Here is a 23,155-nt window from a genome sequence, read left to right as displayed (position 1 = left end):
AGACAAAGAACATCTAGGAAAATAGAGAAAACTAGGAAATAAGTTAAACCCACAAACAATTAAGTTAGCCCTCAGAAGTGATTTTTTTCACCATCTATCTCATCTCCTCTATTTTGTTTGTGATCTGCAATCACAAGCTCTAGTTCTGTGTTTTCCACAAAAACTGAAACAAAGGCATTCTCAATAGCCAACAGAATGTGTGGTGGCACTCCTGGCTTTGGAGAAGACAGGTTGTAGAAGTGGGGAGACAGGTGCAAGAAAGCCTGAAAGAGGTTCCCGCGTGCTAATGACGGATGTTACTAACCTTGCTGCTTCACCCACGATGGCTCCACACCTGCTATCTGCTCGAGCAAAGGGCTGTTCCACATCTACCGTCAGGGAGGCCAGGGCAGAAACGGTCTCTGTCTCCTCTTGCAACTGAGCCCCGGCCAGAGCACAGCCCCTTGGCACAGTCACCGTCCTTACTGACTTCCAGTACTTGCCTAGGAAAAAAAAAAAAAAAAAAAAAAAAAACATGCATCACACTTTATCCGTTTCATTTAGAAAAGTATTAATCATAATACTTATATAGGTACAACTCAATAGTCGTTAAGCTAAAGTTCACCACGTCATAGACAGTTATAATTTGGCTTCTTAATTAAGTGTTTTATTCAAACTAAGAATGCTAAGTTGTAAAGTGCTCATATTCCTAAGCCTGATCTTTCCCTTGCTCAGAAGGTAATAAAGCGAAGAATAATCCACGGTCTAATGAACTCACTATCAGACTGACAGCTGTCTCTGCGGCTAAATAAGCAAACTCTGGGCATTGTGCCCCCTGGGGAACCCTCAAGAGACCAGGAGGTAGAAGGCTCATGGAGAAACTGAATGAAATAGTAATGTTAAACACTGCTACTTGAGCCATTAACTTTGGAAAAAAAAAAAAGAGGTTGGAATATTAAAGAAAAAAGAAAAGCCCAGAAATGCCAGCATGAATCGAAAGGCAGCTTTGCCAGAACAATCAGGTTTGTTAGTCCTGGATGTTCTTTCTTTTCAACCCCAGGGTGTGTACTAGAACAATAATTGATTTAAAACTTTAATATATGCACTGGCTGATGTTGGAACCCTTCCATATGTCATACAGGATGTCTCTCTTTTTTTTTTTTTTGAGGCGGAGAAGAATAAGAGAAAAAAAGGAGGTAATTTTCATGAGAACATGCCAGTAGGATAAATATATATGATCAGAGTCAACAGCCTACTTATAACCCCTAAGCTATTTTTGGTAAGTGCTGAGTAGCCTCAAATCTAAACAGGAGAATCTCTTGGTGCTGACCTGGCTTACCAGATCACAATTCTCTCTGCTGCCTGACCAATGAGGCAGGAGGTTGGCATACAGAGTTTGCTTACTTCCAAAGAGGGGGGAAAAAAATTCCGTTAGAATAAAAAAGCAAATGAATGAATGCTTGATTAGGAAGTAAAAGAATGGGGTTCTGTATCCAAGTGACATTGCCCTCTTCATTTAGTCTTTATTTCTATTCTCAAAACAGGTGGTCACCTCTTCCAGCTCTGTTAGCTCATGATTGGTCCTTCCTCATTTTACTGCTTCATAAAGGAATGTCACATCAGGGCAAGAGACACGGTCTCTGCCTGCATTCCTTGCACCAATGGAACCTTTGACTTGGTTGTCCACCACTGTCTGCTCTGATTACTTCTATTGAGAAAAGTCTGAGAATCATAAAGCTTTTAATTTGGACCAAATGACAGCAATCTTTACTGCGAATGATCCCCAAACTATCATTTTTTTTTAAAACTGTGCAAGATGTTAAGGATATAAATATTCTTCTGTTGGACAGACCATAAGAATCTGGTCTCTGGGTGCCTGGTGGACGGTATAGTGTGCTAAAATCTAGCTTTCAGTGTCTACTCCTATATTTCTGAATCACTTATAGTGTTATAAACCAATGTTGCCTCCATACAAAAATAAAGTAAAAAATAAAAACCAAAGTAAAAAAAAAAATCAGTCAAACTGAAACAGAGGGAGGTGAGGATGGTGGCATCTTCTGGAAGAGTAATAGTAATACCAGCACACAAAGACTTGATTCTAAGTTTATGGGCTTTGGAACCACTACTAGGCCTGACTGAACTGTAGGGGAACATTTGGAGATGATGAAGAGGCTGCTGTGGTAGGCATAGGCTAATTGATACACAATGCCAACACCATACTCCCACTTCAGAATCAATGTGAGGATGTGAGGGGTCATTTTAAATAGAAGAGCCAGAGAATCAGGCTTAAGTTTCTAGGCGATCCCTATGGACTATGCTCAGTGTATTGGAAGGTGAAAAGAGTGGCCTGGTGGCAGGAAGATCAGTTTCACATCTTGGCAAAAATCCAGGCAGAAAATGATGTCTAACGGAAAAGAAAGTTACAGAATAGAAATGAGGAGACGGGCTGAAGAGAAGTTTAGGAGGGCAGCAATGGCAATGTATGGTGGTTTATTCTCTAGTGCCACTCACAACTCTTAATTTTAAAAGATGAACCCTGGACTGATAGTTCCATTCCAAGACATTAATTTCTCTAGATCACAATGGTTTTGCAATCTTACCCAAGTTGAAAATGCTATTCTCCATCTGAGTGCATTCAGTTTTAAAGAGTTTCACAAAATTCACATTAATTAATTTAAACATTATTTTAGCATATGGCAGTCACAGATCTGGTACCGCTGGGTGACGCTTTTCTTTTTCTCTAGAGTGACTAATATGGGATTTCTAACAAACAAACAGAAATAGCTGATGGTTTCTGGTTTAAATTATATTATAAACACTCTAAGAGAAACTAACATTATTGACTTAATATGTGCCAAGGATTGTGCTAGGTGTTATCACATTATGAATTATAATTTCAGTTAATCCTCATGACATGACACAGGCAAAGTTAGGTAATTGTTTTCAACATCATATAGCAAAAAGAAAAGAGCTAAAATCCTCACCCAGGGTTGCCTGACTCCAAAATGTCTTTTACTCTTTAATTCCCTATCACTCCCCCCTCACCTCCCATAAAAATATAAAAGTAAACTCAATGTAAGAAAATCCCAATTGAAAAGAATTAAGCATATCACAAAAGTTGTATATATTCTTCAATTTACCGAGGTTATCAGCTTTAGTAATAACTTGTTACCCTTATTCTATAGAAATACAACCCGACCCACCTTTTATAGACTTTATAGCATTAAGACAACCCTGTTCAGGCTCTTTCTACTATTTAGTTTTCAAAACCTTGAGCTATTGTGAGTATCTTGGTATTAGGTAGTCATCCATGTAGTCATAAATGAAGCTAACATAAAACTAGAGAAAGTGATTGTTGAAGAGTGTGAAAAAGTCCACTGAAAGTGAAGCCCTGAGCTAAAAGCCAGGATTTCTAGACTGGAGACCCCATACTGATCTAAAAGAATTCATCTAGATCACTCTGGAGTGCAATTTCCACATTTATAAAATGATAATGGTGGGCTTTATGATAATGAAAATGTTTTCTTTCTCTAATTCTCAATGATTATGATTCTTCTGATCTCATATTATGAGTCATTGTTGGATTTTAGAAAACATTTGCTATGACATAAAATCATATTTTCCTGTGAGCTATCTATCCTTGAAGAGGTCAGCAAATACTTTAATATGCTATTAAATTATGGCACATCTGAAATAATTAATTTTTCTTCAAGAAGAGAGTTCTTGATCATAGACAAAACAAACAACTCAATCCTCCAAATACATAAGAGGTATAAACCATTAATAACAATCTTTCAATAGAATGACTGGCAGCCTTGAAATATGTGAGTGGTAAGAGGGATTTTAAATAGCTGAGACGCTTTTTGAATAAAATTTGATGTGTATAAAATATCCAGCTAAGTTAAGATTAAATGTTAGAAGTTTGGCTATTATCCAAACGTATGAGGTTCCTGACTCAGAAATAACCCCAACTTTAAATTCAATATAGCCTCTGGCAAAGACTATAAAAACAAGAGATATGTTTTGCATTAATGTTGCACTTACAGACCACTATCTCTATTTGTAATGAAGAGTAATTAAAATGGAAGTGGGTATAGCAGAGTCTATGCAATATGCAGTCAACTCAACCCCCATAATTTATAGCTAATGTGTGTGGGTTTCTTCTTATGGAAACATATGTGTAAGGAAATATCTGTTGGCATGAGAAGAAGAAGTCATTAGCATACAAGAGAAATGAAGTGATATTTACTGCTAGAGTTTTCAGGAGTTGATATTCACAAATTAAATTCTAGTCATCAGCTGCCACCGGGCTGTACTCCTAAGACAAACTGGCCAAAGAAGAAAGGTTTCCCAATAAAACTGGACATGCACACAACCTCTTCAGTCACAGCCCTATCTTAGTTTTTTTTTGTGTGTGTGTGTGCAGTGTGTTTTTCACTTTGTATATCTTCTCATTTTGTAGCACCTAATTTTTTTTTTTGAGTGTACTGTTCAACCTTCATTCTGCATTTTTGTTTTCTCTACTAAAGGTAAAGCAAAGAATGAAACTACACTAAAAGAGAAAAGTAGATAGTGGAATGCAGAGTGTTAGAAGTGAGGGCCACAGATGGGATTCATGAGGTCAGACAGCAGCCAGAGAGACCATCTTAAGTAATTAAACTGTTTTAAATGAAAAGTATGTAGTTGTAGAAACTTGAAGGTCCACATTAGAAACAACCCATCTACCAAAAGCTTTCCCAAACAAAGCCCTGTGCCAGTTGAAAAACCTCCTGATCCTCGAAATTTCCCCATTCCATCATCATTTGGGGAGTGTTAGAATCACCTCTTGAATTTGTTTACTCACTTGCCATTTGAGTGATGCTTCCTTTCATCATTCTATACAATGTCTTCATAAGAAAATAATCAGGAATTGACCTAAATGTCTATCTTTTTCAAAATTAAGAGCTTATTAACACTTAGGATTTTCAAGGTGCCTACATTCATGAATTTTCCAGTGCTCAAAAATTCTTAATACTTTTAAGATATAACTTTTTGGATCCAAAGCATGCATATATGTAAAAGTAAAGACATACTGAAAATTGCTACATAGAGTAATAGGTAATCTTTCATCTAAACTGGGGAAATTTCAAGGTTAAAATGGGTCTAAAAATAACAAGTATATGCTATGAAAATAGTTATTGATCAACAAATTATTTTTTATTAGTGGGCCTATAAAACTTACATTAAAATTTTCACAATTTATTCTAAAAATTAAAAATTTCATAATTCATATATAGCAAATCACAATAGCCAACTTCTGAATTTAAAAATATTAATTTTTATTTTCTACTGTAGAAACATTACACTGTAACATATGTTTCAGGTGTGGATCATTAAAAATTGTGTAAATGCCACATTGAGTTCATGACTTAAAAGTCTAATTCTATCTTTCACCATAAAATTCACCTACCCACTTTCTCTCTTTCTTTTTTGCGAACCACTAATTGGCTTTATAGTTTAAAAGCCTACTTGTGTTTTATTTCATTGAAACATTTCTTTGTTTCCCCTATATACCACATAGGGGAGTGTTGGTATTTCTTTAAACTAGTTTCACTACACATAATACAATTTAGGTCCAGCTATATTGTAGCCATGGGCAGGATTTCATCCCTTTTAGACAGATGAGTAGTATTCCACTGTGTGTGTATACCAAATCACTTTATCCACTCATCTGTTTGCAGGCACTTAATTTTTAAATTATTCTTAACTATTGTAAAATGCTTCAATGGACATAAGGGCAGGTGACTTCAAATTAATGTTTCAAATTAATGTTTTATATATTTTTTCAAGTAAATGCCCAGAAATGTGTTATCCTATAGTATGGAATTTCTATTTTCAAGTTTTTGAGATGCTTATACTGTTTTTCAAAGTGATTGTACCAATTTACATTCCCACCAAAAGTATATAAGAGTTCTTTCCTTCCCTCATCCTTTCCAACACTTGTTTCTCTTTAAGAGAATAGTCACTCTCAACATGTATAAAGTGATGTAATTGATATAATTTTGGTTTGTATTTCCCCATTAATAAGAGAAGTTGAACATATTTTTACTTGCCTATTAGCCATTTGAATGTGTTATTTGGAGAAATACATATTTAGATCTTTTCCCAGTTTTTAATCAGGTTGTTTCTTTTTGTTGTTGAATTTTATGAGTTCTTTATATATTTTGGTTAGACATGTGGTGTACAACTATCTTCTCACATTTAGTAGGACATATTTTGGTTTTGATGCATTTTTTGCTTTTGTTCTACAAAATTGTTTTAATTTGATATAGTCACATTTATTTACTACGTTTTTGTTTCTCTTGCGATTGGAGTCAAATACTCAACACATATGTAAGGCCAATGTGAAGAAGTATGCTCCATTTCTTTCTGTGCATTTTATTCTTTGCTTTACCTTTACCTTTTGTTTTTACAAAACAAAAATATAGGATGAAGTCTCAACAGTATACTCCTGAAAACTCTAACAGTGAACACTGATTCATTTCTCTTATGTGCTAATGATTTATTATTCTCCTACCAACATTTATATCTTCTTACACATATGTTTCCATTAAAAACACACACACAGATAGCCCATAAGTTAGCTGTTCCATTGATCTGTGTATCTGTTTTTATTATAATACCCTGCTCCTTTAGTTACTAAAGGATTCAGTTTTATATTTTGAAGTCTGGAAGGGTGATACTTCCATTTTTATTCCTATTTATTAAGAGTGTTTCTGCTACTCAGGGTCTTTTGAAGTTCCATATAAATTTCATGATATTTTGTTCTATTTATGTAAAGAGTATCAATGGGAATTTGAAAGGAATTGTTTTGAATTTATATATTGTTTTAGGCAATATACCCATTCCAATGATGTTAATTCTTCCAATCCATGAATACAAAATATTTTTTTCCATCTATTGTTCCTACTATTTCTTTTAACATCATATAGTTTTTCATGAATAATCTTTCACATCTTTGGCAAACTTATTTAAAGATATTTAGCTCTTTTGGATATAATTGCGATTGATTTCCTGATTTCCCTTTCTACCTGTTTTTATTTGTATGTAGAAACATAACAAGTTTTTTTGTTTATTAATTTTGTATTTTGGCATGTTACTGGTCTAATTTACTGTTTCTAATATATTTTAAGGAAGTATTTAGGTTTTTTTAAAATGAATATTATTATGCCACCTGCAAATACTAATAGTTTTACTTCTTCCTTTTCAATATGAATACTTTTCATTTCTTTTTCTTACCTAATTGCTCTTACTAGAAGTTCCAATATTACATAATAGTAATGTTGAGCGTGAACATTTTTATATTGTTCCTGATCTTAGAGGAAAAGCTTTCAGATTTTCATTACTGAGTGTCATGTTGGGTATCAGTTCTCATATAGTCCTAAAGTACCTTGAGGCCATTTTATACTCATACTGTTGAGTTTTTCTTTTTATATCCATAAAAGGATAATAAACAACATATAACTTAACTAGGGTCAACAAGGAAAAATTAGTGAAATTAAAGCAATTCTGGAGATGAGTGAAAATGCAGACATGGGAGATGGCCCAAGGTGGTATCAGAAGAGATTCCTAGGATTGCTCTAAGAGGATCACTTAACATTTAACTAAAAGGACAATGTGCCCAGAAAGTTGTGTGGGTTGGGGCAAATTTGGAACTCACTTTGGATGTCAGGGATGAATACAGACTGTGAAAGATGAGAGGAAACAGAAAAGAGTCACACTTTAGTGAACAGTAGGTGAGTATAGAATCGTTCTTAGGGGTTCAGAATTGGGGACAGATGGCAGGGCTGCCTGCTAGAACATCCAGGGGTGAACTAAGGCGAGAGATAAGTGATGTGGAGACACATATCCTTGACTAAAGGAAAACAAATGTGGAAGAATTGAGGATCTCTTCACAGGCCAAATCCCCAGTAGAAAGAACAATAAAGAGTGCACACGGCTAAACCCTTATTCCTGCCCCTCATGATTAGTCCTGACCTTGGAAACAGCATGTGACAACAGCCTGGAATCCCAGAGAGGAAATAATCGGTGGTGCCAATTCATCAACCCACAGCACTTCTGTACACAGTTAGACCCCTCCACTCCCTCACCCACCCTGTGACTCAGCAACTGCAAGAGCAAGTCTCCAAACCTACAGAACCTGGTAAAGGTAAAAAAACTAAGATCAAATAAACCACAGTGCCACCTGCTGGAAAAGTAAAACTGAAGGTAACATATAGTAAAAAGGCAACTCTTCAGAATTCAACTACAAAGACATTGAACATTTTATCTCCCTGTCAAGAAGAGTATACAGTTGCTATAATTAAAAAAAAAATTAAAAAAAGTTAGTGATTCAGGAGAACTTAAAAAAGCTAGTCAAAGAGATACAACGATATTCACAAAAACAAATGACGTGAGAAAATTAATGAACAGAAATGGAAACTGAAGTTTTAAATGTGCAAATACTAGAGACCAAGGCTATTAAACACCTCAGTAGGTGTGAAAAAATTTTAGAGAAAGCTATGGATTGAATCAGTGACCTCAAAGATAGTAATGCAAAAAAGAAAACAAAAAGAACAAAGCAGGAGAAGAAAGAGAAATAGTTTGAAATAAAGAAGAAAAACTTTGACAACTATTAGATTCCCTTAGGAAAGGCGACATACAGATAATGCATATCTCAGAAGGGGCTCAGAAAGTGGGCTCAGGGTGAGAACAGAAAGAGGGCTTATTAAAAAAAAAAAAAAAAAGAGGAAAAGGTCCCAAAGCTATAGAAGGTACAGAAAATAAAGTCCATGAAACTAAAAATAACATCTGGATATCTAAATGCAATGGGACATACATCAAGACAAAAAATAGTGAAATTAGTAATAATTTAAGACAAAGAAAAAATATTGAAGGTTAAGGGGCAAAAAAGCAGGTAACTTAAAGAGGTACTCCCATCCCATTATACTACTCAAAAAAGCAAACAAGCAAACAAACAAAAAACCTATAAGCAAGGAGAGAAAGGATTAACATATACAAAGTACTTAAAGATAAAAACAACCAACCCAGACTCCTATCTCCTCTAAGACTCTTTCAGATACAAGGGAGAAAAAAAGGTCTTTAAAGGCAAATAGAAGTTTAAGGAATTTGGCTACCTTTGACTACCCCAACAAGAAATGTTAAAAGGAGCTCTGTATGTTAATAAGAAGGAGATTCACAAAAAATGCAATATTGAACAAGGAGAGATAGATAAAACCTGATAACTAAAGACAAATATTTCTACAGCATGGTTTTTTTTGCCCTGTCATCAATACCACATAAATTTAAAAATAATACCTTTGGTTTCACTTTTCCAACTTTATTTGATTCTGTGAGTTAAGTGCAAAATACAAAATATCAAGCTAGTATTAGAATTAACTGACTTTTTTTTTGTTTGGAGCTTGTAATGATGACACTGCTTCATTTAACCTAAAGATGACTTTAGTGGATTCAACAAATAACAACTATTATCTCCTTTTAGAGCTAAAACACTCTGGAAATTGAAAATTCATTTTAGAAAACATTAAGATACAGTCATTTTATCTTAATAAAACCCTTGCTTCATGGAGAGATACCAAATGCAACTTTGCAAGAACACTTAATAAACAGCTCCTTTTGCTTGTTTAGCCTTTAATTTTCACTAAATTTTAAAGTTATATTTTCATTACCGACTTATTTGGGGAAAAGCAATTGAACACTTTTTTTTTTCAATGTGAACACTTGCTTTTGATCTCAGTTCAGCCAATAACATTGACAAAGAAATTAAAATATGCAAATAACCATAAAATGAATGAATAGATTTGAGGCTGAAATGCACAATAATTGATACAACCTCTTTTAATAACAACATTAACAGTTAAGAATACACATCTTGCAAGAATAACCGCATATGCTCTATTTCCTAAATATATTTTATGCATACCTCACCTCTGATATCCCATGTTCCCTTTCTTCCATTCTCACTTTTTGGCAGGTTTGTGTCTTAATGTATGCTACAATCTTGGCTATAGCATACCTCTTGAGTGTACCAGCTAATATCCCAGCTTAGAAAGTTAGATCTCCTATACAAACGGAATCTTGGATGATGTCTATTATTTCCATATTCCATCCAAGTACCAGTTGTTTGAAATTTTTCTTTTTTAGCATCATCCTTTCCCCATATATTACTTACATAAATAAAACTTAACTGAATCACATGTTCATTATATATTAGCTATGGCTGTTTCCTTCTATAGTGAAGAGTTAGTCAATTGAAATACAAAGTCACACATTTATCACCCAAAATTTTTCAGAAAATATATGTATAGTTTAGAACTAGGAGGCATACAGGCTAGTATACATTTATTTTCATCCTAAAAGATCACTCTGGTGGAACTTTAGAAAGTAAACTGAAGGAATAATTTTGAGATGATATGAAATTACAGTAAATGTGAAAGTCCAATTTGTAGGGCATAGAAAAAGAAAAAGATGAGGAAAACCTGATTTGTGACAGTGGTCACAGAACAGAAATAAGTGGATGAATAAATAAAATGTATACAAACTACAAAATAAAGAATGTGGTAATAGAGGGGATAGAGACTACAATGGAAAGAAGACAACCCCTATATTTCTATCTAGCAAAACGAGAAAGATATGGGTGCCATATATTTGCATTAAGACTCTTCAGAGGTTTAGATTTGGGCAAAAACAATGACAATAGTTTTGGTCACGTTCACTAGATGTGCCTTTCTGATATTGAGGGGAGGAAGCTGAGCCAGACATTCAATAACATCTGGAACTCAGATCTGAGACCTGAGTTGAAGACATAAATTTTTAAGAGTTATTCATGAAGAGATAAGTGTGACGCTAAGGTATGGGACAAAAAAAGACAATAAAACTGATGAGAATATTTATGAAGTGCCTTTTATAATATGCTTTATATGTAATTTCATATCATCTCAAAATTATCTTGTGAGACCGATTCAGTTTTCTTATTTTACAGATAAAAAAAACCAAAGCAAGGAAGGTTAAAGCAACTTTTCCACATAGTATACTTAGAAAAAGAATATATAGTGTGAAAAGGACTGAGGTAAAGGATGATTGGTTCACGAATCAGAGATTCTGTTCTTAATGTTACAAATATGGGAGATAGGAATGATTCTCAGTTCATGCAGTTGGTTGGCTTAAACACTGACCAAAAGGTGATCCACAGGAAGTGATTTAGAAATACCAGAGCTATCTTCATTTAATGAAGATAAAGTGATTTAAAAGACTTAGGGGGATTGGGATGCTGTACTGTATTTACTCTTATGACTTACTCACCCCCATGGTAGGCCCAGAAGACATAACTTTCATTATGATCGTGAGAAGTAAATTTGGGAAGGAAATAGTGGTGTTCTTGAGGAGCTCTATATTTCCATTTTTGTAGAACATAACTTATAGAGGGAATAGTGGTCACTAAGTTGGGAAGTCTAAGTGCAATGGGAATAACTGAATGCTAGAATGGAAGTGGCCAAGTCCCAGTATTTGACTGCCCATAGCAAAGTGGGAGTATTTACCATAATGGAATGAAGAGTAAAGCAGCTGGTTTGATACAATGACCTTTACAAGACTCAGTTTCAGAGCAAGTTAAATGGGAAAATATTGCAGAACTGGGGCAATATTCTCCAGGAAACTGCATATGATCTAGAGCTGCTTCCAATATCTGGTGCTGTTGCTCCCATATCCAGGATTCATGTGACTGAAAATCAAGGGGTGAAAATGGGGGCAGCATGAATCAGTATTACTCAGTGATGCACTGGCAAAATTTTAGCTTCCTTTTCCTGTGACCTTTTGATCTGTTAGCCCCTAAATTTCAATCCCAAAGGAAGAAATGCTTTGATCAAGAAATACAACAGTGATTCCACTGAACTGGAAGCTAACTGTTGCCTGAATACCTTGAACTTATTATACCTTTAGATCAGTGAGTAAAGGAAGGGGTTACAGTGATGGCTGTAACTGATCCTGACAACCAAGGTGAAACTGGAAGGTCACGTTCACAATGGGAGTAAAGAGAGTATGTGTGGATTACAGATAATCTCACAGGATGTATCTTAGTACCTCCATGCCATATGATTAAGGTCAATGAAAAATGAAAATGAACCAAATCCAGGAAGAACTGTTAAAGGTCCAGATGATACAGGAATGAAGGTTTAAGTTATCCCCACCAGGTAAGAGAATATACCCAGTTGAGATACTTGCTGATGGCAAAGGGAAAAACCAAGGTGAACTTGGAATGCCTTGTGGTATCAAAAAGTGTTTATAAGAGGGAGGAGCCATGTCAAAAGGGCAAAGGAGCCATCCTGATAGATCTTCAAATATCCACAGCTGAAACAATTTCAGAGAAAAAATACACACACACACACACACACACACACATATTATTATTATTAAGTTATAGCCTAGAGAATAAAAACCCATGAATTCATGTGGACATGAATATGTGAGATAGATAAATTAACCATTTTAAAAGAAAATTAAGATTCTAATTACAGATATTTTACAAGTAATAAATGTAGAAGGAATAAGAAAAACAGAAAATGCACTCTGGAACACCAACATAATGATTTTTGCAGACAAGAGCCACCAATGGCTACTAAAATTAGTTGCCAAAACTTTGAGAAGAAACAGAATACATGCATAATCTCAAAGTATCTCCCAAAATATCTGTTAATTCTAAAGGAAAACAATGTAACATTACACTGGAGGTCTCCATAATGGAGTGATCAAGGTCAATCTCACAACAATAAGCTCTCCAGATGTTAAGTGCCAGAGAGCTGATGCACTAAGAATGGTACTGCTATAATCTTGCCAAAAATGCATATCCTCAATGTAGTCATAGAGAAACAGCAGGAAGACCCAAACTGAGAGAGAATTTTCAAAATAACTGACGCGTGTTCTCCAAAACTCCTAAGGTCATAAAAGGCATGTTGTGAAGACAGAGGAACATCCACAGCTAGAAGACTAGGGAGATGTATCAGCCAAATGCATTGTAGCTATCATACCTTCAATCCTAAAACAGAATAAGGAGATTTAGTACAAAAAAAAATAAAAAACAAAACAAACAAACAAACAAAACACGTGGAATCTAAAGAAAGTCTATAGTTAAGTCAGAAATATTGTATTGCTGTTAATGTCTTAATTTCTGTAGTTGTGTTATGATTATGCAAGATATGAAGGGAAGCTACATGAAGGTCTTATAAGAACTTTGATTAAATTTGCAACTTTCACCTAAATATAAAATTATTTCAAAATAAGTTTAGCAAGCTCACTTTTAATCCGAGAACAGAAATGCTACTAGTGACCATGGTGAGAAAGCCAAAAGTAGTTTAGTAGGGATCTGCATCTGAGAAAACTGAGCTAGACACACATGTATCTTAAGAATTTGTTCCTGAAGGGCTGGAGTGCCATAGGGTGGTAAAGGTATGGAGAAGGAATAAGGTTGCTGGAGCTGGTTTATAAGGAAGAGAAATATTTTAAAATGTTTAAATATTGATGTGAAGAAAGAGTTCCAAGAAGACAGTTTTGTAGCTACAACTTAGGCTAAATAGTTTGTTTCTGATATTAAGAGGGGAGGTGAGACAGATGGAGCTTTGAGTAAATTGATTTGATAGAGGCTGAGTAGACTGACCTAAGAAACACAGTAGGTTGTAATGGGCCCTTTTGAGTTTGGTAATTATAGATATATATAAAACCAAATTGCTAATATTCGTGCCAATCTCAAGCAGACCTGTTTGTTTACGTGCAGTGTTGGAGAACTTTCTTTGTAGAAGTATCTGCAGTTGAGACTTTATTAGATGGGTAAAGTCGAAGGGTAAGATTGTTTGAGCAGACTGAAAATAGGACTGTGTTATTGTTTTTAAATTGGACATAAGAAGATGTGAAGGAAGGAAAGGGGTGTTGATTTAGGAGAAATGCATCATTAAAATAAAGGAAATAAAGAGCCTAGGTGTGTGAGCTAACAATTCTATGACATATGGATCTGATGTATTCCTTCCTGGCAGAAAAAAACTTTCAAACTCTGGTTTAAGATTTGGTTTTATCAGTTCTGCTAAGATAGTAACAGACGGTCCAGGTTCATATAATTTCCTTTCTCATTCTTTATCCCTGTAATTAAATGTATTTAATTTTTTCTTTATTATGTTAGTGGAGGAGTGAAAGAAAGTAAATGAGTATTTTTAATCTATTACCATTACTTGAAAATAGAGTGGCTCCTCTGTTTTAAGCCCACAAATAAGGCTTGTTGTTTTGTTGCTTCTCTTTGCCACTAACTTTTTTCTAGTGACTTGGTCCTAGGACATTTAATTTTATTCAGTTATTTAAATCTATGTGTGATTGTTTATTTGAACTTATAATTTGTTGTACTTGATTTCTGTCTATGCTGAGAACTGAAATTAGGGATATTTTCCTACAGAAGAGAGTATCATTTACATCTTCCAGAACACAGGAGCGCACAAAAAAAGTAACTTTTTTAGTGCCCATTAAAGCCATATCCCCAACTCTGATTACATCTTAGGCTTTAGTGTGTAGTTGTACCACCGATAGCATCTTTTGCCTCAGTGTTAATACTTGCTTGTTGCATATTACATTTCAGCTTATGTTTTCTTTCTTCCTCCTATTTCCTTACATGTAGGCAAACCCAGCAATTGGATTGTTTTAAAATTGCTTGTCTTAATGTATGAATAACCAGTTACATTTTAGGAGAAACCTTGTTTCTATCCTGGGATACTTGGGGATAAGAAGTCTAGTGGAAATCTGTGCTTCTCTGTGAAACGACCTGGGAACAAGGACATATACTTTAATAAAAAGAAAGTGAACTTTGATGGCATAGTCAGACTAGGGTTTAAATCTTGGTTTTACTGCTTACTAGTTCAAAGATCTTCAATAAGCATCTAAATTTGTTAAGTCCTGATTTACTCATGAAAAAGGTAAGGAAAGAAATTATATGTTGTAGAGCTGTGTAATATATAGAAATACTGTGTGTAATATAACAGAGCTAATATATAAAAATACACAGCAAATGATCATCCCCAAATCTGATTTTCCAGCCCACCTATGTTAGTAAACGGCATCATCTGTGCACATGCAACCCATTTGGGTACTAACAGCTGAGTTAGAATCACAAAGCATTCCTGCTCTTATTCAATCCTACCAATCCTACCAATGGAATTGTTTTATTCTCTTGGTTTGGTTTTGCCTTAGTAGAAATATGAGTATTAGAAAACATGCAATTACAGATGTAGTTGGAATACAATTTTTTTTTTTTTTTTTACGGACAAGTTAAGTCTCAAAGCAATGGCAGATTTTCTTTATTCGGGTATATTCTAGCATTAGAACTCCACCAAAAAATAATCACAGTTTAAACATTTCAACTGAATGGTTAATTAGAAGTACAAAATCAACTTTCAAAAAGCCATGTGAACAAGTTTGACCTAGCTCTGATACAGGCAAGGGTTGGCGGGGTTAATAGTGGGAAAATGTCTAACACTGCTTTTCTTCAATGCAGGTCTGCCTGGCCCAGGGCTGCAACGTCAAGGCCTCTGTCTAAAGCCAAAGAATCTATGACAAATAGCAGCTCACACCTGACAACAGTCAGGGTTTTAAACTCAACAGGGCAGGGATTTGAAATTCTGCCAATCCTTGCATTTTTTTCTGATTAGATGCATTTTGAAAGTTTACAACGCGCTCCAAAGTGGATTCATAGCTCCAGTGCTCCTTGTAATTTGGCACTGTGCTTCCAGAACCTTCTAAGTTTCAATTAACCAGAACTTTTGAAATTCCAAATTTTTAGTTAAATTGATCTTTCTTCTAACCATGTCACTTTTGTGAGCTAGTATAACAGAATGGGTAAGACCACAGTCCCTGAACTAGTCTACTTAATTTATGATCTTGCCTTTTCCCACTGCTGTGTGATCTTGAGGGGAAGTTATTTAACCTAGAGGAGTGCCTCAGCTTACTTTGCTGTGCAATGGGAATAAAAATAATACCTACCTAATAGAATTATAGATATGATTAAATGAACTAATTTTATATTAACAAGAGTGCTTCAAATAGTTGTTGGCACACTGAAACTATTAAATAGTTGTTATTATTTGCTAATAGCATAGAAATGAGTTGCATAAATAATTCCATTTACTATCTTTCCATAACTTCACTGCAGCAAAAATATGTTTATCATGATGTTACCATCTCCCCAACCTTCAAACATTTCAATCAGGAAAGTTTTTTTTTTTTTTAAACTCTTATATTCTCGATTGTCCCTTTCAAACCTTTACTTACTCTACTGCTCCCTACCATAGAAGGTGATACCACCATCTTCATTCTATTTTCCAAGCCTAGAATCATCCTCCAGGTCAATCAATTACTATACTATGTCACTACTACTTTTAAATTAAACTGATGACATTTTGCAATATAAAATCTCCTATCCTTATACAGAGATCACATAGGGAAATGAAGGTTCAATCATATTCCTTTCCTGATTGGAATAAAACTCAAATCTTTGTGAGTTAACAATGGAGAATATAAGTCCCTTTCTAACATTTTGGTATTTTTTTGTTCTCTTTTACATGTTAATGAGATGGAGGAGTAAGAGAAAAGAAAAGGAGAAGGGGGAAATATTCAGAGAGAGAGAGAGAGATATATGGTGGGGGTGGGAAGAGAAAGAGACAATAAAAAATGAACTAGGAAGGTAGTAAAAAAGATAGAAGAAAAACTGAGTGTACTAGCATTTGGGTGTGGAGTCATGAAACTAGTAAAGCTTGTGAGTTGATTTATGCAGCATATGTTGCAATCTGGGGAAGCAACCCTTTTAACTGTGTACATAGGCCCATGAGGTCAAAATATTGGACAATTTCCCCCAAACAAGAGATGTATACAAATTCCTTTCAGCTTAGAAACAATCTGGATATTCTCCTAGATTGTCTAATGTAAATGCCCTTTCTCCTTAGGAAGGGGGTAGTTAGAACATATAGTAATGATAAGATGACTGAGAATAACATTTACTTAAAAGAAGGCACAATTGTCATTTTTAGAGAAAAGTTATTATTACTTTAATGGCTTTTTTCATAACTGCTATCCAGATCTGAGTCATCAGGGGAACTGAATAGCACCTATGCTAATTAACTACTCTAATATAGAAGCAATGGTGTTTGTATGTGATTTTACCAACTAGTTACCTCCCAGTGGAAATAGACTAGAAATGAAAATAACAAAGTTAGCATTTTTTTTTGTTTCTTCTTAAATTAACTGCTATTGTTAGTTTCTAGAAAATCAGACATGATTAATAATAATAATAATAATACTATAAGGAGGGTGAAGGTGGAAAAGGAAAGCAGAAAGAACAATAAGGAGTAAGAGAAGACAGTCATGCTTTCAATATGCAAAACATTAATTGAGCTCAGATCTACACAGGAGTAGGTGTCAAGTATACCTGTGTCTGATCTCCCAGGGAAAATTTGGTTTTATTTTTATTGTCTACAGTGGGTGAGATAGTGATCCAGAATCATATGGCTAATGATTACCACCTATTGAATTACATACTGATAGCTATATGGCTCATTCTCCTGCAATAAGAAAATAAGAAACTTTTATTCATATTGGCTTCTAAATTCACATTTGTATATATGTGTGTTAAAAAATAGATACTTAGTCACTGCAGAAGATTTAGATTTTGTCCTTCTAACTATGCAGAACAACTTTGACAGGAACATACAGTGACATCGCAAATTCTATACATCCTCAATTCTGTTTGTGTCATCCTTTTGCTATGGTTAGGTAAAGATTTCTAAGAAGACCCCAAATCAGCTCAATATATGAAGAATTCCTGTGAGGAAACGATGCACATTGAGATGGAGGGATAAATTACTACTCTTCTTTTTATTTACAATTTAGTTGCACAGCTCCGACTTAGAAAAACAAGCTGGTGATATGCCATGTCATTTCCCAAGAATTTTCTGAGAAAAGTTGGGTGATGAGCTAATCATCACATGACTGGTGAATGGAAGAAAGGACTATATTGGAATTCATATCACTTTAAAATCCTCTACAGCCCTGTTTTCAGCAGCTTATCAGCTGCTAGCCACTTAGGAATTGCAGCAAAAATTTAAAATAATCCCCAAATCAGTATAGAAATTTATGTATACATCTTTATGTACAAATTTTCTGATCCACAAATCAGAAAATGCTATGATTATCACTTTTATGAAGGAAATCTACAAAAACCAGAAGACACTAAAAAGGAATACTCTATAAAAAATTTAAATAAGCAAAGGGAAACCATGGCTCTATACTTGTGAATTTCATACTTTGGGGTTTCACAGATTAATATCAATATCATTCACTATGTGTTTTAGAGCTTAAAGTTTTTCAAACTAAATAAATTAGTTTTATGGAAAACTGACTTCATGGTTCTTCCCTTCCAAATTCAGTGACAGTATTATTATTATGGGCCAAAAGTGGTGTGAAAAATGACATTCATGAATGCTACTTCTCACCATGCTATGACAAAGAGTACAGTTTAAGGGGCTCTGTGTGTTGTTAGAATGGGTTTCAGGAAAAGAAATATACATGAGGAGCTTCTTTACTACCTGTACTGACTCTACCTGACATCTACTTGATTACAGCCAGTTAACCAGCGAAGAGTTTCAGCTCTGAGAATTGCCACATCCCATGTTTAGTCATAGAAATGGATGCTCACAAGTAATTCATGTTCTTTTAACTTAGAAATAATTCACTGTTGCTTGTGGGTTGTGATGGAGACAAGAAATGAGTCCTTATACACTTTGTTCATCTTAATATCTCACTCTGTATTGGCTAGCCAAGGAGAATAATTATCTTATGTAAGTTAAAAAAAATCATTATGGGATGAAAAAAAAATGTGGCAAACATTGACACACCACTGTGAGCTAGCTAAGGTTTAAGGGATATGATAGTTAAACAAACAAGCAACCTGCAAAATAGGTATCTGGCATGAAAACGCAAGGAAATGTACTTAATCTAGAATAGGGATGAACGTGAATTCAAACATGAAGCTAAGTCGGGCTCTCTCTGGTGGTGTAATGGGTTAAAGCACCACATTATGAAGCTCTCTGAAACCACTGCAGCATGAGTTCCATCCCCTGTCAGGGCGCTGACCCACATGGTGTGGCAGACCTCTCCTGACCTGCCCGCTGCTACCCACAGCAATGTACTTTGTCAATCTGCTTGTTTTGCTCCCCACTCTGTCTCTCGCCCACCATACCTCTGGCCTGTACCCCAATTCTGTATGCATAAATAAATAAATCTTAAAAAAAAAAGAAGCTAAGTCTTGAAAACTTAATAGGAAGGAGAAAGAAGACTTTGTTAGCTCAGTGAACAGTGTGAGCAAACATGAAATTTCCTGATTGTGCTGTTTTTTTCGTCTTAAAGATGGCTGATCTTTGCATCCTATTGAGAAGAAACAAAATCTAACCAGTCAAGGTTATTGTTGGTGGTGGTGAAACACAGGGGGGGTAGGTGGTCTTTATCTGTCAGGAGAAATAATTGCTCTGTTGTTGCCTTGTAAAGTCTTTTTTTTTCTCAACTAAAGGTGTAGCATAAACAAGGACAGGATAGCAGGGATGATCCTACAGCAAAATACTCATAAACATGTGGCCAGGCAAAGGGCCAATGCTAATCACGGCCTCCAGCACCTGCATACCCTCAGCTGGGGGGCTCAGTTCTCAAAGAGAAATTCACATAAGGCCTGTCAGCACCTTGCCTTCTGCCTTGGGAAAAGGCTATCGAGGAACTTGCCTGAATTTTTCCCACATGCTACAAGGCCAGCTTCTCAACATTTACATAGTTTTCTGATATTGTAGTTTCAAACTGTAGCACAAAAGAATCCTTCAGAACCTGGGCTAAGAGGTGGGCTGAACTTTGAACACCTTCCAAAGTTAAAAGAGGCACCTGTGTGATGCTCAGACAGATGTGAACAGGAGGTTCTGCTGTTAAATGAAGGCAAACTTCAAGGCCAGCTTCATAAACAGACAACTCATGCAGTTGCAGAGGTCTCCGGGCTCAGGATCAATGGTCTGCTACTCTATTGAAATTGTTAATAATATTTTTTAAAAAGACTTATTTATTTATGCATACAAGAATGGGGCTTAGGTGAGAGGTGTAGGGGGAGAGAGAATTCACCAGAGATAGTGGGGTGCAGAAAAGACAGATCTACTGAAATATACTGTTGAGAAGAGCAGTGGGTGAGATAGGAGAGGTCTGCTGTGCCATGTGGGTCAGGTCCCTGGCTGGGGATCATATTCAGGTCACAGTGGCTGGGGACAGTGTGACAGTGCTGAAACTAACCCATGAGCCATCAGGGAGGTCCTGTTAATAATCTTTTAATAACAAAGCATTCACATTCATTTTGTACTAGAATTCACAAAGAATCCTACCAAAAGCGCATATAGGCTCACTGGAAACAGAAGAATGGACTGTAAATTACAGAAAAATGAGTATAATTTTATATCTTATTAGGAAAACTAGCATTGTTTGCTAAGTTAAGAGTTTATAACTTTAATTTCTCAAGCCATTATGAAACTTGTGACTCTGAAATATCTTACTGCCTTACAAGCACTTTGTTTCTTTTTTCTGGAAGAGTGGACATAAAGACATACATTTAATAGAACCACATAAAAATGTACGACAATGTGGACTGACTAGTATAGACTGAACACTAAGAATAACGACACTGGAGTTGAACATAATTTATTTTTCCTTGAATATTTCCTTCCTTGAATTGTGGGAAATATGATGGCATGAATTCATGAGTAAAACTAGACATCTTTTGAGTGAAAGTGAGGGCAGAGTGGCCAGTGAATAATTAGCAACTCTATACATTCATAACTCAGAGGAGAAGCTCTTATTCAGGAGCTTCCTTAGATGTAAACTTTGGTTCACGAGGGCCTTGAAAACATGCAATTATTTCCTACTCAAATCTGTCTCGTCTCAATTCCTAAGCTTTTGTGCATCTCGGATTGCTTCCTTTTCTTTTAGGTACATGCAGCAGTGAGAAACTATAATTTCTATCTAGCCAACACTTTTCATTAAGCAGGACTAGCAGACTTAAAATACATCAAAGGGCCCTCCCTGGTGGCGATGCGGATTAAAGCACAGCACTAAAGCTAAAGCCACTTCTGCTGAGTTCGATCCCTGCCTCAGAGGTGACCTCCTGGCATGGGGACCTCTCCTGACCCGCCCGCTGCTCCCCTCAGCAGTGTACTTCATCAGTTGGCCTGTTCTACTCCCCACTCTGTCTCTGGTGAATCCTCTCACCGCTCCTGCACCACTGGCCTGTACCCCAGTTCTGTATGCATAAATAAATCAATCTTAAAAAAAATACATCAAAAACTCAAAAAAATGAAAACAAAAATATCATTAACTGAAATTTACATATTCATGCTGAGAGTTGAAAGTCCTGGATTAACAAAGCTGGGTGGAATTCTTAACAGGACTTTAGAAAATAGATTTTTAAACTGGGCAATTACTTTTAGGTAGTATAAAATATCTTTTGGAGCAGAAGACAGAGCTTCATAATTCATAATATCAGAATTCCCATACAATATGCTTTGATAGCAGAGTGAATTCTTTTCAAGAGTAAATCAGATTTGTTTGGCTAGAGCATACTGTACAAGCCACTCAAAAATGTCAGTGGAGAAAGGAAAATATCATGTAGCAGAAAATCATTACTAAGAAATTAGATCCAATACAAAACACAACAGTAGAGTTTCTAAAAATACACACAAATCATTATTTTTTATACCTATGTGAAAATAGATTCCTTTGCCTGTTATTCCCTTTAAATTATTCATTCTTTCCTCTTCTGGCCAAAATTCTGTTCTGTCCTTAAGATCAACTTTTCTTACTGCCAAGAAGCTTTCCTTGACCTTCCTTGAAACTTTTTCACTCTCGAGTACTTCTTACCCTTGGCAAAAAAGGACTTAAGAAAGAGAACTGCTCCTTCTCTATGATCTCAGTGCATCTCACGACTCTATGTTGGAATCATCTGTTTCATCATCTCTTTTTCACTGGACTGTAAATTCCTTGATGTCAGAAATTTGCCTTATTCCTCTTCCTAACTCATGCGCCTTGATTATTGATCACATCACCATTATCTAAATGTACAAAGTATTAAACATTTTTTAAAAGATTTATTTTGCATACAAAACTTGGATACAAGCCAGAGGTGAAGGGGTGGTGAGAGGATTCACCAGAGACAGAGTGGGGAGCAGAACAGGAAGATCAACAAAGAACACTGCTGAGGGGAGCAACGGGGAGGTCAGGAGAGGACTGCCATGTCATATGAAAAAATTTTCAAAGAAAGGAATATGATCAAAATATACATGGGGGTCCAAGATAGTAGAATAGGGCAAACTTGAGTTTACCTCCTCCCATGATCACAATAAATCTCAACTAAATATGGATAAAACTATGCAAAATCAAAAACTAAAACCTGGAAACAATAGACTATCCATATCAAAGGCTAAAATGGTAGCACCTATACAGACAGGAAAGACAGAGAAACTGAGAGACTGTGCACAAAGCAAGAAACTTCATCTTGGGGCAACGAGATACAATTGGGACGTGATCTCTAAGATGTGGCATTTTCCCTGGGGAGCCAGGGGAGTGTTGTGCATAATGCCTGGTTCCAATCTTATGACCCAGGATGGTTAAGGCAAACCCCTGGAGCCCCACATTGAGTACCAGAGGGAAGTGAGCGAGGGAAAACTGAAGATGTAGAGACTGAGGAATACCATTTAATAAGCCGGTGAGTAGACTTACTTGTCCTAGGATCCCAAACAGTCACACCAGTCTGAATGCAACCCAACCCCCTAGGTAAAGGAATCCCAGATACCAGCCTTACATTGTTGACCTGGAAGGCAAGGGACTTTAAGAAATACTCCGGTTTCAGAGTCAACATCAGGAGCCTACTTAGCAAACTTCTTGCAACCTTGCTGGTAACAGAACAGGTAGGCACCCTTTTGGAACCCACCGTGCATTCTACTAGATCCTGAGGGTGAATCCCTAATGATATGAGCCAGTGCTACCTACCCATGGGAAATAGCTACGGTACCCTCCAAAGGCAACAGTTGAGATGTTTACC

The 23,155-nt window shown here is 35.8% G+C and overlaps 1 protein-coding gene across 2 annotated transcripts in view; it reads right to left on the bottom strand.

Annotated features, from left to right (window-relative positions):
- HDAC9 (histone deacetylase 9) overlaps nt 1–23,155 on the bottom strand; it is a 458,777-nt gene that overhangs the window by 15,687 nt on the left and 419,935 nt on the right. Inside the window, exon 25 of one of the 2 annotated variants that reach the window (XM_004676745.1) lies at nt 335–482. In XM_004676745.1, the coding sequence (XP_004676802.1) occupies nt 335–482 (148 nt within the window). Of the gene's footprint in view, nt 1–304; nt 483–23,155 lie in introns of both variants that reach the window. The other variant, XM_012720959.1, reaches the window with a different exon arrangement.

Source organism: Condylura cristata, unplaced genomic scaffold, assembly GCF_000260355.1.
Source record: "Condylura cristata isolate star-nosed mole 26May11 unplaced genomic scaffold, ConCri1.0 scaffold00005, whole genome shotgun sequence".
In the NCBI taxonomy this organism is placed as follows: Eukaryota; Metazoa; Chordata; class Mammalia; order Eulipotyphla; family Talpidae; genus Condylura; species Condylura cristata.
This window is presented reverse-complemented; position numbering and strand designations above follow the sequence as displayed.